This window comes from Solea solea, chromosome 9, assembly GCF_958295425.1.
Source record: "Solea solea chromosome 9, fSolSol10.1, whole genome shotgun sequence".
In the NCBI taxonomy this organism is placed as follows: Eukaryota; Metazoa; Chordata; class Actinopteri; order Pleuronectiformes; family Soleidae; genus Solea; species Solea solea.
Genome location: NC_081142.1, coordinates 22,231,855 through 22,245,722, shown reverse-complemented (window position 1 = coordinate 22,245,722; position 13,868 = coordinate 22,231,855). Strand labels below are relative to the sequence as shown.

General features: G+C 40.2%; 2 protein-coding genes across 2 annotated transcripts; both read right to left on the bottom strand.

Moving 5' to 3' along the window:
* On the bottom strand, nt 1–7,826 carry lrrc40 (leucine rich repeat containing 40). Its single transcript, XM_058637893.1, has 15 exons — nt 7,386–7,826; nt 6,288–6,469; nt 6,118–6,191; nt 5,358–5,487; nt 5,122–5,245; nt 4,550–4,689; nt 4,010–4,182; nt 3,741–3,831; nt 3,349–3,394; nt 3,074–3,176; nt 2,489–2,596; nt 1,344–1,454; nt 939–1,016; nt 583–768; nt 1–383 (listed from the first exon to the last, which is right to left on the bottom strand). Exons 1-15 carry the CDS (start codon nt 7,528–7,530, stop codon nt 278–280), a joined length of 1,797 nt encoding a protein of 598 aa, XP_058493876.1. The 5' UTR covers nt 7,531–7,826; the 3' UTR covers nt 1–277.
* Nucleotides 7,827–8,179: 353 nt separating this feature from the next.
* LOC131465320 (uncharacterized) lies at nt 8,180–12,437 on the bottom strand. The gene is made up of 3 exons (XM_058637894.1): nt 11,962–12,437; nt 11,180–11,309; nt 8,180–9,755 (listed from the first exon to the last, which is right to left on the bottom strand). Exons 1-3 carry the CDS (start codon nt 12,237–12,239, stop codon nt 9,012–9,014), a joined length of 1,152 nt encoding a protein of 383 aa, XP_058493877.1. The 5' UTR covers nt 12,240–12,437; the 3' UTR covers nt 8,180–9,011.
* Nucleotides 12,438–13,868: the final 1,431 nt, after the last annotated feature.

Here is a 13,868-nt window from a genome sequence, read left to right as displayed (position 1 = left end):
TTAGAACCCAAAAGATTTATTTCAACGATTAAATTGGTGCCAAAACTCATTTTGTTTCACAGTTGCAGACTGATTTAAAACAGAGCTGTGCTCTGAAACATGTAGATTATCATTATTATAAATCCAGATCATTGTGCACCACACTTGGCAAAGGTTTTATTCATAAAAGTGCTTTCGTCATCGTAAACAGATTTTTGGCTTAAGTGTATATCATAATAATAATAACTGACTGAAATGTCAAGTGACTGTCCAGAACAAAAGCTCTCTGAGAGCAGATTCATGTTGGTATGCGGCCGCGGAGGTATTCCAACACTGCGTCCGTCCCTTTGGCCACTATGGCTGCTCTGGGTGTGCGGAAAGGATTCCCCTCTAGACTGAGACTCCTGCGGAACAACACAGACAGTTTTCAGCCATCATTCTTATTCAATTTCAGTTTTTTTCTCATATTTTTTTAGGCCTGAAACACAATTACAGACTTTGAAAAGTTAAAAAGGTCCAGTTTGTAACATTTAGGAGGTTTTCATTAAGTGTATAATTGATTTAAAATAAGTTTTAAAATGTTCTTGGAGCTGAGGGTCATACCTGAGGCTGGAGCAAAGGCCCAGTTCAGGGGGAACGTTGAGCAGGTCGTTGTTTGACAGATCCAGCGTGGACAGGTGAACCAGCTTCACCAGACGACCTGGGTCCACGGAGCCCACCTGATTGTTACCGAGCAACACCGTCTCCAAGGACGTCAGCTGGTAGAGGACGTCAGGGAAGGACTTGAACCTGCGGTCGACACACACACACACACACACACACACACACACACACACACACACACACACACACACACACACACACACACACACACACACACACACACACACACACACACACACACAGAGCGTTACTGCTGCGGCCACACAATGACTGTTTGTGTAGAACTGACCCTTTACCTGTTGCAATTGAGTATAATGGAGCGTAGTTTAGTTAAGGTCTTCATTTCACAGGGTAAATCACTCAGCTGGTTATTCCTGCAGGAGAAGCACAAACATGGTCCTGAAGGTCTAATCTGCATTATTAAAATGACCCAATTTTGTTTTCAGAAACTTGAGAAATGTCACTAAAACTTTAATTTTTTCACCCAAATGTTTACTTTTTTTTAGTTTGTGATGACCTGTTTCAAGTATTTAACCCAAGACATTTAAGTTAAGATATTTCTCATTTTCTGAGGAACTGGTTTAAGTTTAAGTTTAGGACTAAGATTTGAATTGATATTAAGTTAAGTTAAGGTAAGGTTAGGGTTAAACATTAACTGGTTGTGGTGAAGGTTAGAGAAGGATAGGAGTGTGAGTGTGTACCTGAGGTCGATGTGTGTCAGCTGCAGTAACTTGCAGATGTCAGGAGAACAGCAGGTGAGTTTGTTGAAGCCCAGGTTAATGTCTGACAGTGAGGAGTGAAACTCCATCAATCTACACACACACACACACACACACACACACACACACACACACACACACACACACACACACACACACACACACACACACAGTTAGTGCGGGAGCCAGAACTGTTTTAATTGATTTATTATTAAAATACAAACTGGCGCAGTTGAAGATGAACTGTGCTGCAACTGACACCAGATCACCAGCAGAGGGCAGCACAGCAGCAGCAGTCTTTACATCAGACTGAGTTCAGATTGAGACTCTAACCCCTTTGTTCCGGAGTCTTTAACAGTAACTAATATCTGATGTTTTCTGTGTGACTAATAAGGAGTAATAAAAAACTGTCATCATAGTAATTATTTTACATCACTTAAAAGTTATTCATAGATGGGATTACAACTATCAAACGTCACAGGGTGTGGGAATATGTCCAGCAGAGTGTGACAACATTTAATTTTTAGTAATGTAAAAATTTATTAATTATTTTCTCAATTAATCGACTACTAGAAGATTATGGTGAGGCATGAAGAGTTAAGGTCAGGGAAAAGGCTTTTTTGAAGGCTATCCAAGTGAATGGGAGTCAGTGCAGTGTCCTTAAAAAAGACCAACAAATTAAATAAATAAAAAGAGTATGACATAAAAAACAGTTAAGAAGCAAATAATAATAAAGACAACACATCTTTACAGATATTCGAATTCATAAAATCGACAAATTCCTTTCCACTTAAATATGAACCAGCTCCTTAACTTCAGGTGAGTTGTCATTAAGGGGAAACTCAGACTATTTAAGGTAAGCGTGTCCAAAGTCTGGCCCTCGGTGAGATTTTGTACGGCAGTAACGCAGCTTCAGTTTTATGATATATTATTTATGGCCAGGACGGGACTTTGGTAGGTAAGTTTGGATGCCCATGATTTAAAGTAACATAAGCGATTAAAAATGCCCATTATACTGTACTGTAGTTGTATAATTCATGATATTTATAACAGATACTGTTATAAACTTCATCAGTTCGTCAAGTTATTCTTAGCTGGAAGACCTGTATGTGTTTGTGTGTGTGTACCTGGGAGGTATGGAGGTCAGCTGGTTCTTGCTGAAGTTCACTGTGGCCACGCCGTGTTCCCCTGCAGCGTCAAACAGCTCATCTGGAATCATGTCTGCCTGTTTCTCACTGAACACAGACACAAAAACTCTTACCATTGTAATAATAATATAATAATAATAATTATAACAATAATCATAATACTAATAATAATAATATCAAGACTTTAGGGCTGCAACTAATGATTATTTTCATAATTAATGAATCATTTGGTCCACGAAATGATAAATAACGTTGATCAGTGCTTTTCAAACGTGGAAATGATGATGTTCTCTAATGTCTTTTCTTAATGATTTTGTTCTATGGAGCAAAGAAACCAGAAAATCTGGAAGCTGAAAACCTATTTTAATCATTTAAAAAACTTTTAAACCGATCCATCAGTTATCAAAATAGTTGACGATTCATTTAGTAATAAATTAATCATTGTAGCCCTAGCTCTATGCGTCCTTTTTAAGTGTTTTTAAATGCAGTACTAACTGGAGCTGACACGATTAAGGGATTACTAAATTAATCTGCAACTATTTTGATTGACTGTGTGTGGCTAACCTGTACTGCAGTATCTTGAGAGTTATAATGTTATGAACATTGACGTTGGCCTGGCTGGGCAACGTCATGGCAGTTTGTCTGTCCTCTCTTTGCTCGGGCTCCTCTGCAAGCACACACACACACACACACACACACACAGTTACAAACAAACACACACTTTCTTGCTTTTTTTTTTTTTTACTTAAACAATTAGAGCCAGAAAAAACATTTAGAGTGGTCAGTTAACAGGTTTGTACACATGTGTGTTCCCAGTCAACACAATGAGTGAACTTTACCTTTAATTCTTCCTCTTAAATATTTCAGAAGCTCATCGGTTCCTTTCTGTGATGAAGACAAACACAGGAGAATGGTAACCGGGCCAGAAAATTAATAATATGAATAATGAATGAACCAAACATTAGCAGGTGATTTAAGGAGGTCAAATGTTATTAAATATACATTATAGTAAGATCCACCATTATTTAACATCAATTATGGATTTTGTAGTGTTATCTTTTAGTGTGGACACATGAGAATGAGTTTAGAATCAGCAAAAGAAAAGAAAGGCAAATCACAAAAAAAAAAAACGACAACTACAAATTTGGCCAACATGATCAAGTTGTGTTTCTGTGTGGATAAGTTCTTAATTTAAGTGCAAAAACTCAGTGTGTGTGTGTGTTTCACCTACAGTGAGTAAGTCTCTTCTGATTCCTCGCAGAGGATTTCCCTCCAACAGCAACACCTTAAGATTGGGCAGGAGGGCGAGAGATGCTGGAAGACTGACAGAGATAAATGTAAAAGAGTCTTAGTTTAGTTTCATTTTTTGCTCACAAAAAGCATAAAATTCAGGGGAAAAAAACGGTATAATAAATGTGTCAGGAGTGAAAGAAAGGAAAGAAAGGTGGTAAGTGTAGTGGTTGGACAGGAGTGGCGTCCGGATGGTGGCAGTGAACCTACGTGGAGACGTCGTTGTTAGTGAGGTCGAGTCGTGTGAGCGTGCTCAGTAAGGTGATCTCCTCTGGAAGGGTTTTGATCTTGTTGTCTCGGAGTTCAAGGAGAGAGATGGTGGCCAGAGAGGACAGCTGCTCTGTCTGCAGCTCATCGATCTGGTTGTTTCCGATGTACAACTCCTACACACCGACACCGACACACACACACACAGACAGACATGAGGCCTCACTATACTGTATGACCCACACTTAGCAAATTACATCAACAATGTCATCCATTTTTTTGGTGAATACAAGCAATTTTAGTGGACATAACCCAGCTCCTATGATTTAATAACATATTTTAAACCTGGCATAGGCAGCATACTTTTGGCATGAATGATCAAAAATTCAATAATAACCCTTTCAGCATGATGTAAAGCCAGTGATCATACTGCCAGTGAGGCAAACACACAGTTTGTGTATAAGACCATAAACAACAGCTGTGTAACTTTATCAGCATTATTTAACACCAAAAATGAATTTGAACACATGCTCCTTTGGTCACCTTGAGCGCAGGTGCGGGGAGCTGTGGAAGGAGGCGGAGCTTGTTGTGTCTGAGATAGAGCTGCTCCAGTGCGAGCATCTCTGATAGGCTGGAGGGGACATCAGTCAGCTGGTTGTTGCTGCAGTCCAGCAGTTTAACAGCTATAGAAGGACAAAAAACATCTCATTAACTGGGTGTAAGCACTAAAAATCTGTTTTACCTTGTGTTCCTGTTTTCACTGAAGAATCTGTGTCTGAAGCCATTTGTCATCAAAAAACCCAAACTATCACTTAAAACTTTGCCAAATTTCAAATAAAGCTAGTTTCTGTCTACTGTTGTTCTGGTAAATGAAGATAAACCGGTGTGAAAAGCCACAGTGTAGAGCAGTGTTTCCCAAACTTTTCATATGTGGACCCACTTCTGCGTAATATCTCGACTAATTTACACGGCCATATATCTGTAATATCTAATATTATGAATTTGTCAATCACTGGCAAGAGATGTTTGGTAAAAGAATCACAACTTTACTTAAAACATATTCACATGAATCTGAACTTAAAAGATTGGGAATATTCCAGTCTCTGTGCTCTTACCTTTGAGCTGGGACAGAGTGTCTGGCAGACAGCTGAGGTTGTTGTGACACACATTCAGCTTCTGCAGACATGAGAGACGACCCAGGCTGGACGGCAGGACCTTCAGGTGGTTGTTGGACAAGTCCTTCATAACAACAAATGGAACATTTCCTCAGATGGATCACGCGCGCACACACACACACTCACACACACACACACAGAGAGCAGTGTGTGTTAGTTAGTTAGTTACCACTTACCAGCTCGGTCAGGTTCTCCAGTTGGCCCAGTTCTTCTGGCAGGTTCTCCAGCAGGTTCTTCTGTATTGTGAGCGTACGGAGGTTCTTCAAAGCAGAAACCTCCACTGGCAGTGATGTCAACTGGTTGTGACTGATTACACAGGACAACACCAACTTCAGTTTACATGAAAAACCATAAAAGGAACTGTATGTGTTAATGTCTACCAAAATGGGTCTCAGGAACTTCTGCTAACTCCTGTGTCAAATTTCCATATAATATCAGAGTGAGATAATGTGTAAACACAGCAAGAAAAGCTCCAGATAATTGACTTTATACGTAGTATCTTCCTGGTTTTCAATAAGCCAGTTCAACTATTTTCTGTAAGCCGTCAGCAAAAGATGCAGAGATGTTCTACAGTCAGTGTCAGCACAAGAGAAGAGTGTTTGTCAGAGGCTGAACACAGAGGGACGCCACTTTTGTCATTTTAGGACATGTTGAATCCCTCAGGGCTAACTGCTACAACAACTACTAGACGTTTATAATCTATATCTAAAATTGCAATCGCTAACTTTACCTTAAAAAGTCCAGGTTTTTACTGGACAAGTGTTAAAAAGATTCATATTGTGACTTAAACATCTGCTCCACAGGGTCCGGGATGAGGAAGGGTGCGACTTTGGACTTGTTGTCACTGCTTTCACGTACACTGAAACCTTAACCATCATCTATGACAACATCATCATCACACATCCTGCTCAGAGACTGCAGAGTGAGTGTCTGTACCTCAGTCTGAGCTGCTGCAGTTCCTGCAGTTCTCCCAATGCGCTGGGCAAACTGCTCAGCTGGTTGTCATGGAGCTGCAGGGGGAAATAGAAAATGCATCATATACTCAAAACACTATTAAGGATTTTGGTGGAGTTATGAGTCTCACAGATTGAGCTGGTGTTACTCACATCCAGTGTGGTGAGAGCTGGCAGGAGTCTAATGTCCTCAGACAGCTGTGTCAGACGATTGGACGAGAGCAGCAGTTTGTTGAGGTCTGTCTGTTCCCACCAGCGATCCGATGCTCCGAAGCCCACATCTTTCTGCGCCTCCTCCGGTGTGTCGGCGTTCAGACGGTACACGCTCTGAGGAACTGAGACAAGGCTTTTTTTTTATTGTCACTCAACACTACCTTAAAACAGGCCAAATTCTAAACCTGTAACAAAGTCTGAGCGTGAAATTTGTGAAAACAGTTTTTCGATTATGAAAAATAATTGTTAGTTGCAGCCTTACTTTTAAAAATTCTGAGTTAAATATCCACTTTTTTTTTTAAATTTATTCCTCAACAACAGGCTTCACTTTGCTCACTAAAACAATTCCACTGCACACAGGCTAGTCTTCTAACTCATATATTGTGTGAGTGTATACATATACTGTATATACAGCATAAACATAGTCGTGCAGATGATAACAGACAAGGTTAATTTAAAGCTTAGATTTCCAATACCATACATAAACTGTTAATAATATTATTAGTTTAATAGTGTATCTATGGATTCTGTTAGAGGCAAAACAATTTTATTAGGTGGCGATCACATAATATTCTATTATGTCACAATAACTAAAGTTGTGATGATATTTTGGGGTATTTTTAAGTAAAAATGTTTGTTTTGATATTGAAAGGTGCATATTTAATAATAATTAAAAAATGCTAAATAAGTCCAAAAACAAACATCAATTGCTAACAAACATATTTTAACTATCATAATCTATGTTTACTAGGGAAAAAGGAGGTTCCGGGTCAATTGTTTTTATGACATGATGTGAAGTGACAGGCCGCAAAAAAGCATCTACGAGGCCAAATATGGCCCGCGGGCCGCGAGTTCGCTGACTAAAGTTCAGTGTTGTTTTTACATGAGCATAAATATTGACACACATATATAAAAATCCTAGATAAATTTCGTTATTAAATACGTTTGCGTAAGTATGAGCGACACTATTTGTTTTACAATGAACGTCTTTTATTTTCTTCACGGTGTTTGCCGTTGCTAACGCTAAGCTAGCGGTACCTTCCGTGAGTCCTCGCCCGGACAGGTTCAGCTGCCCACTCTTCCTCGCGGTCTTCAGCAGACCGTACGGAACAGGATCTTCCGGTTTGTCTGTCCTGAAGCCCGACAGAGGGTCCACTTTGTCCGCACGTCTGTATCGAGACATTTGTCAATAGTCTTCTGTTGGTGCGCGCGTCTGTAGTGTCTGTTTACCTCCCGTACCTCCAGACTCACGCTCCCAACAAACTTGGTTCCGCCCGCCACGGAAACAGAAAACACTCAACGTCCGGTCCACAGCCCTTCAAAGTAAAAGCACCAACTTATAACGTTATGGTCTCTCTTGCTAAAGCTCCGTGCCTTTAGTATAAACCTCTCGATTAATCGAGCACTTCTTTGGTCCATAAAATGTTTAAAAAATATTGATCATTGTTTCTCAAACCTAGAAATTATGATGTTCTCAAATTACTTGTTTTGTCCACAAACCAAAACGATTCAGTAATGATTTCTTTGTTATATGGAGCAAATAAACAAAGAAAATATTCACATTTAAGAAGCTAAAACAATCAGAAATCTTGTTTTAAGAATGAAAAAAGCTTCTAATCGATTATCAAAATAGTAAACTATTAATTTAGTAATCAATTAATAGCACAATTGTTTCAACTCTAATAACATTCCATCATGATATACAACATTTGTGATACTTTATATAATTTCATTAAGGTCCTTGTTTTGATCACTATAATCATAATATACAATAGTACGAAATAGTACGAAATATGTATTTGATGTTGGATTAAAATTAACAAGACTCTGAACACATTACAACTTTAGAGTTTATCACAACACTGGTCTGTTGACAGAGTTGATTCCTTTCTTTTCTGGGACAGCATCTGTGTTAATCTGTCTTTAAGAGAGGACACTGTCTCAAACATCATGCTTTCTTATACTGATGCCTGGGACAAGATGGCCTCTCCTCATACAATCATATATAAAACAATGTCATCTAAAACATTACCTAACCCTGGGTCAACATATTATTCATCATACACTATATTAAAGGTATAAAAACAAGTAAACAGTCACAAACTCCCTGACAATATTCACTTCCACATTAAACACTCTTTAGAGCTCAAGTCACACAACATTCAAAACATAAAACAACACCAAGTTCACATTGACAGACAGTTTATACCAGGCAATTTAGCAAGCAACTCGTCTATTCACTGGCTGTTTTCATAGAAAATGAAGATGGTGGATAGATGTCGCTATCAGGAGAACATGTTGCCAAATCACCAAAGATCCTGAGGACAGCAGAGGTGAATCACTGCTATGGGAAATCACAGACTTGTAGATTAATCAGGAGGCTGATGTTGACATCCAGATGTGCAGCTTCCCAGTGGGCAGTTAAGAGGAAATTTAAGGGACGCACTCATTAAAAGTGCGTGTGATTGGTGTGAAACTGCAATAGAATAAAATGTAAAGCCTGAGCATATTTTATCTATTTATTTATGTTAGGGTCATGATTGCTGTCAGTTTAGTTTCCCTTAAATTTCCACTTAACTGGCAACTGGAAAGCTGTGACTTTGAATGCCAACTGATGATGAGGTCTACTTTAATCTTGAGGAACTCACAAAAAAACCCCATATCTTAGTGTTTTAGTTCCTCGAGTTTGACTAAAGGTCCATGTTGGTAGTTGACCAAGAGACAGGCCACTGTGTACAGCTGATTGACACTGCCTGCCAGTGACGCAGGGATCACCGTGCTAAATATCTGATGCTCCTTCACCCTCTGTACGAGCCGCTCAACATGCACTCTCAGTCGTGCGTGAGATGGCCTCTCCTTGAACTCTGGTTCGGACTGTCTGGACGGGCTGGTCACCATGTAGACCTTACAGGAGATACAGTCGTCCACCTGAAAATCTTTGTTCATCATGATGGCGGCTGACGGTTTGAGGAGGGACGCGAGGCCGGACTTCCGCAGCAGCTCATTGTCACTGGTGGAGACGTCGTGAAGAGACGACACAAAGGTCACGGCTCCATGCGGCGCCATGCCGATCAGGCCTTTCAAGGTATAGTGGGATTTGTAGTTGGAGAACATCTCCCTCTGCAGGAGAGGAGCGTCTGGTGTCTGGCAGCGCAGCTGGACACAGTCAAGTACCACCTGTGTGTCAGAGTAGCTGTAAAAGACGTCAGGCAGGAGAGCTTTCACCGACTTTTTCGAGAGCCAAATGCCCATAGCCCCGAGAACGTGGAACAGAAAGTTGGCCCAGGTGTTGATGATGCGGCTCACAGTTGACGGGTGGATTTTAAACCTGTGGGACAAGTCCTTCAGCATCAGACCCAATGACATGTAGTTCATGAAGAGGAAAAACTCATCAATTGGTTGAAGAGACTGTAAAAAAAGGAAAATCGTTATATACGACACAGGCAGGCCCCAAACTTGCATAGCTTATTAATTAATTTGACAAGTTAAATGTACAATTTTAATAATAACTTCTACATAACACATTAAAGTGCTAGTTCAGGTTTTTTAAGTGTGATTGTATGAGTCAGTCAGCTCTTAACAGCTTAACCAGTAGGAAGGAAAAACAGATTTATACCTCCTAACAATCCACTCAATAAAATCTAAGCCTGCTTAAGTTTACCATATCCTATAAATGTATTATCTTGCTATTACAAAGCTTTTTCTGACTATAAAACATACAATTGTGTCACTTTGAAATATGCTTCATCTCCCACACCAAAGTCCCTAAAGAAAAATAGCATTTTAAGCTGGAGATGGAGACACAGAACTTGCTGGTCTTTTGCTGCCTAATTTGAAGTCTCTAAAGTCCCTGCTCCTAAATTAAGTCCAAAATATCAACATTTACATATTTGAACTTACTGGTGGAGGCAGCTGTAGATCAACAACTCCTGTGTGCTGTGAGCTAAAAACACTGATTTTCTCTATGGACTTTGGTGCATGAGAGAAAGTGGATTGCAAACATCAGTTTCCCTGTCAGACAGGGCGGTCTAACAACGAGACTTTGTTGAAAACATATTCTTAAAATGTTGTAGACTTAAGCTGGCATAAATCTTATTAGGAGCGGCTTCTGTTAAGTGGCTTAAATCATATTTTTGTGTTTTTGTGTTTCCGCTGGCAGCCATGTTCTCGATGAGAGGGAGCCTGCCAGATTCTAGGCAAAGGAGTTGCTAAGCTCTGATTATTGCTGTGTATTATTTACATCAGAACTCGGAACTGGGAGTGACATCACCCCCAAGTTCATCGTGTTCAAGTTGAGAAGTGGGAAACGCAAATTTATCTTGGGCTAGAAATACTAGTGGATAACAACAGTTGGTGAGGTTGCTCCGAGTTCCCCCGGAAGGTCCCATAATCGGTTCTGACTACAAATGGAACGCACCATTTACAACCACATTTCAAAAAACCTGAATCATCACTTAAAGACTGAGAAAGCTATAGGTAAAGGTCCAGTATGTAAGATTTACTGGGGTTCGATCAACAGAAATTAAATACCATTATGAATTACTTCTTTATTTTTTAAATTCCCGTATTATCACCTTGAGTTTGACAGATGTCAAGACCATGTTATTATGTAGCTCAGAAGGGACAAATAAATTACAAGCTCTATTTTGCCACCAGAGTTTCTCATATACATTTGGATGGTAAGCATGACCCAAAAGGTATTCTGTTGGTGACAATATCCAGCTTTTCCACCTTGATACCATTAAATCTGACACACTGCTCCTTTACAACAATGCCAAATATTCCTAACTACATATCCATCTTGAAAAGAACAACAGAAAGATTAAACTCACTGTTGCACCAGCAGTGTACGGGACCTCGTAAGTCTGACCGTTGCTCCGAGCACTTGTCACGTACACTATGTGGCTTGTTTCCGGCTCTATGTGCCTCCAAAACGCCATCAGGTGGTTGTAACTCAAAAACCTGTGGGACATACGTACTGTAAATTATGTTCGGTGTCACTTGATCACGTGTCAGTACATGTGTGTGTACCCAGTATGTTAACATGAACAGTTTAATCGAGCTAAGGCCATAGTCCGACTAAGACAGGCACCTGGGCAGCTTACAGAGTCCGAGAGTACATGATTTATTGGCTGTGCCCGTCAGTGCCTCCGTAGGTGGTGCTGTATCCGTCCATAAGCTAGTGTGTATTAAATCATTTTCCTGTTACCTGAACAGTGAGCAGTGAGATGGACTGTGCTGTGGTTCTGTATGTTTGGTACCTGCTGTACATGTTGATCGTGATACAAATTACAAATCCTAAAAAAAGCTGCTGTCGCCGCTGCCATATGATTTCCAGCAACACTACAGCAGTTTATACATCTTCTCCTTCTCCTTCCGGGTCAAAGAGAACCCCAAGTAGGACCCCAGTCCGACTAAGTATGTGCATGATTAATTGGACTATGAATTACATTATCCAGGTATGTTAGTCCAACTAAGACTGGCTCAATCAAAGTCAAACTTACGTTTACATGACACGAAGAAAACCAAATTATTGTCTTAGTCTGACAAAAAACCGGACTATTAACATACATGTTAACGCACTGTGTGTAAAGTCACACTTAAACTCGCTCACCGTGTGTAAAACCAAATGTCGTCATCTGACGCAGCAAACCGCTGCAGTCCGAACCTGCTGCTCACAGAAATCTCCTCCACCCGTTTGCGTAAAGTCGCCGTTTCTCCGCGCAGGTGGTCAATCTGGTCCAGAGCCAGGTCCAGAGCCGCGGGCTCGGTGCTGGAGCAGTAGTCGTGGTCCCCGGGATGACAGACAGCCACAGGAGACGTGTCTTTTAGCCCTGTCCTCTGCAGCTGCTGCTGCTCACCAACCGTGGGCTGGAGAATAACTACCTCCATGTCCGCCGGGTGGAGTGTGAGGCTCAAGCCGCTCTGCGGTGAGAAAATGTCCGATAAAAACCCAACTGTTTCACGTTACCGTGAAGTTTGTTCTGTCGTTTATGAACAGCAGTTTCTTTTTTCCTGTGGCGCTTCTTGTTTTGGGAAACGTGTAGAAACAGAGGACCTAGTTAAAAGTTCCGAGGCAATCCTCTACTTATTCTGTTGTGGTTTGAGGCACAATAAACGTGATAAAGGCGTAATGCTGCCCTCCTCAGGTAATTTTGGGTACCCAAAGAAACTTTCAGTCTATATTTTAGGTGTATATATTTTTTGTAATAAAGTGCATAAAATTAAGTTTTAATTAATTTACCAACGTTATCTCGGGTATGAAACTTTTGCCATTTTAAAAATTACATTATTTCTTAAAGAAATTGCTGAAATGGCTTGAAAAGTTCCCGTTCAAAAGTACCTGTAGAAGCTAATATAATTTGTGATGTTTGATTTTCCTAAGCTGTTTATGTCCAAAGAATCATGTTTCAAAATTGTTATTTTTAGTATTTTGATATTATTTTTTTACATATATTTATTTTGGGTATTTGGTAGTGTTGTAGTACTCGAGAAAGGTCTCAGTCGGGATTTTATATCAAGACCGGTCAAGACCACAACTGTGGGGATATCAATAAATTGCCTGTGCATTTTTGGATTAACTTGTTAATATAATTACTGTGATTTTGCGTAAATCGTATTGCTTCGGGTACAACCAATAACTTGACTCATTTATCATTTGAAATTTTTGTCACCCCTCCAGCCCCCTTTCACACATCCCCCACAACAGTGCATGTGAGTGACAGGAGAAGAGGCCGTGAGAAGATGTCAGCCAACTCGTCTAGAATAAAATTTGGTTACCTGAACCACAAAGACTTTTTGTGCATAAATACCTCCAAAAGGAAAACACAGCGCAATGTGTAAATTCTGCAAAGTGACGCTAACGGTCTTGGTCTTGTCTTGGTCTCGATAAACTGTGGTCTTGGTCTCGACTTGGTCTCGGTTTAGGTGGTCTTGACTACAACACTAGTATTTGGTATTTTATCTCAAAACAAAATACATTTTTGTCCGTGCATTGGACACAAACTTGATTATACATTTTCAGCAGCATCTTGATAAGCGAGGTTGAACTTGAGTTTACCTTTCACAGGTACACTTCATGGACTCTTCACTCATAGGCGACACAATCCAAGAAGACGACGGGTCACTTATGGGGCAAATTATGAGATGAGTAATGACCTCAGCAGCACCGTTGTAACATGATTAGTCAATAATTTGACAAACAAAAAGTATGTAAAAGCCTTGTAAAAAAAAAAAAAGGGGACATATTATGCAAAATCAACTTTTTAATCATTTTAATACTTATATTTGGGACTCTGGAGGCCCTACCAGTTGCCAAAGTGTGGAAAAAGAATACAGTCCTTTTTTCGTGGTCCCCCTTAGTGTAAGTATAGGCGATAAAACACTCAATGTTGAATTCCCTGCGCCTTATGACGGCAGCATGCACATTTCACCGCGAATGTTACCACCCCACCACTAAGTTTACTTCGAGAGCTCCACCTTAGCTCCACGTGGAGGGACAAGTGTGCTGTTGGTGGCTGC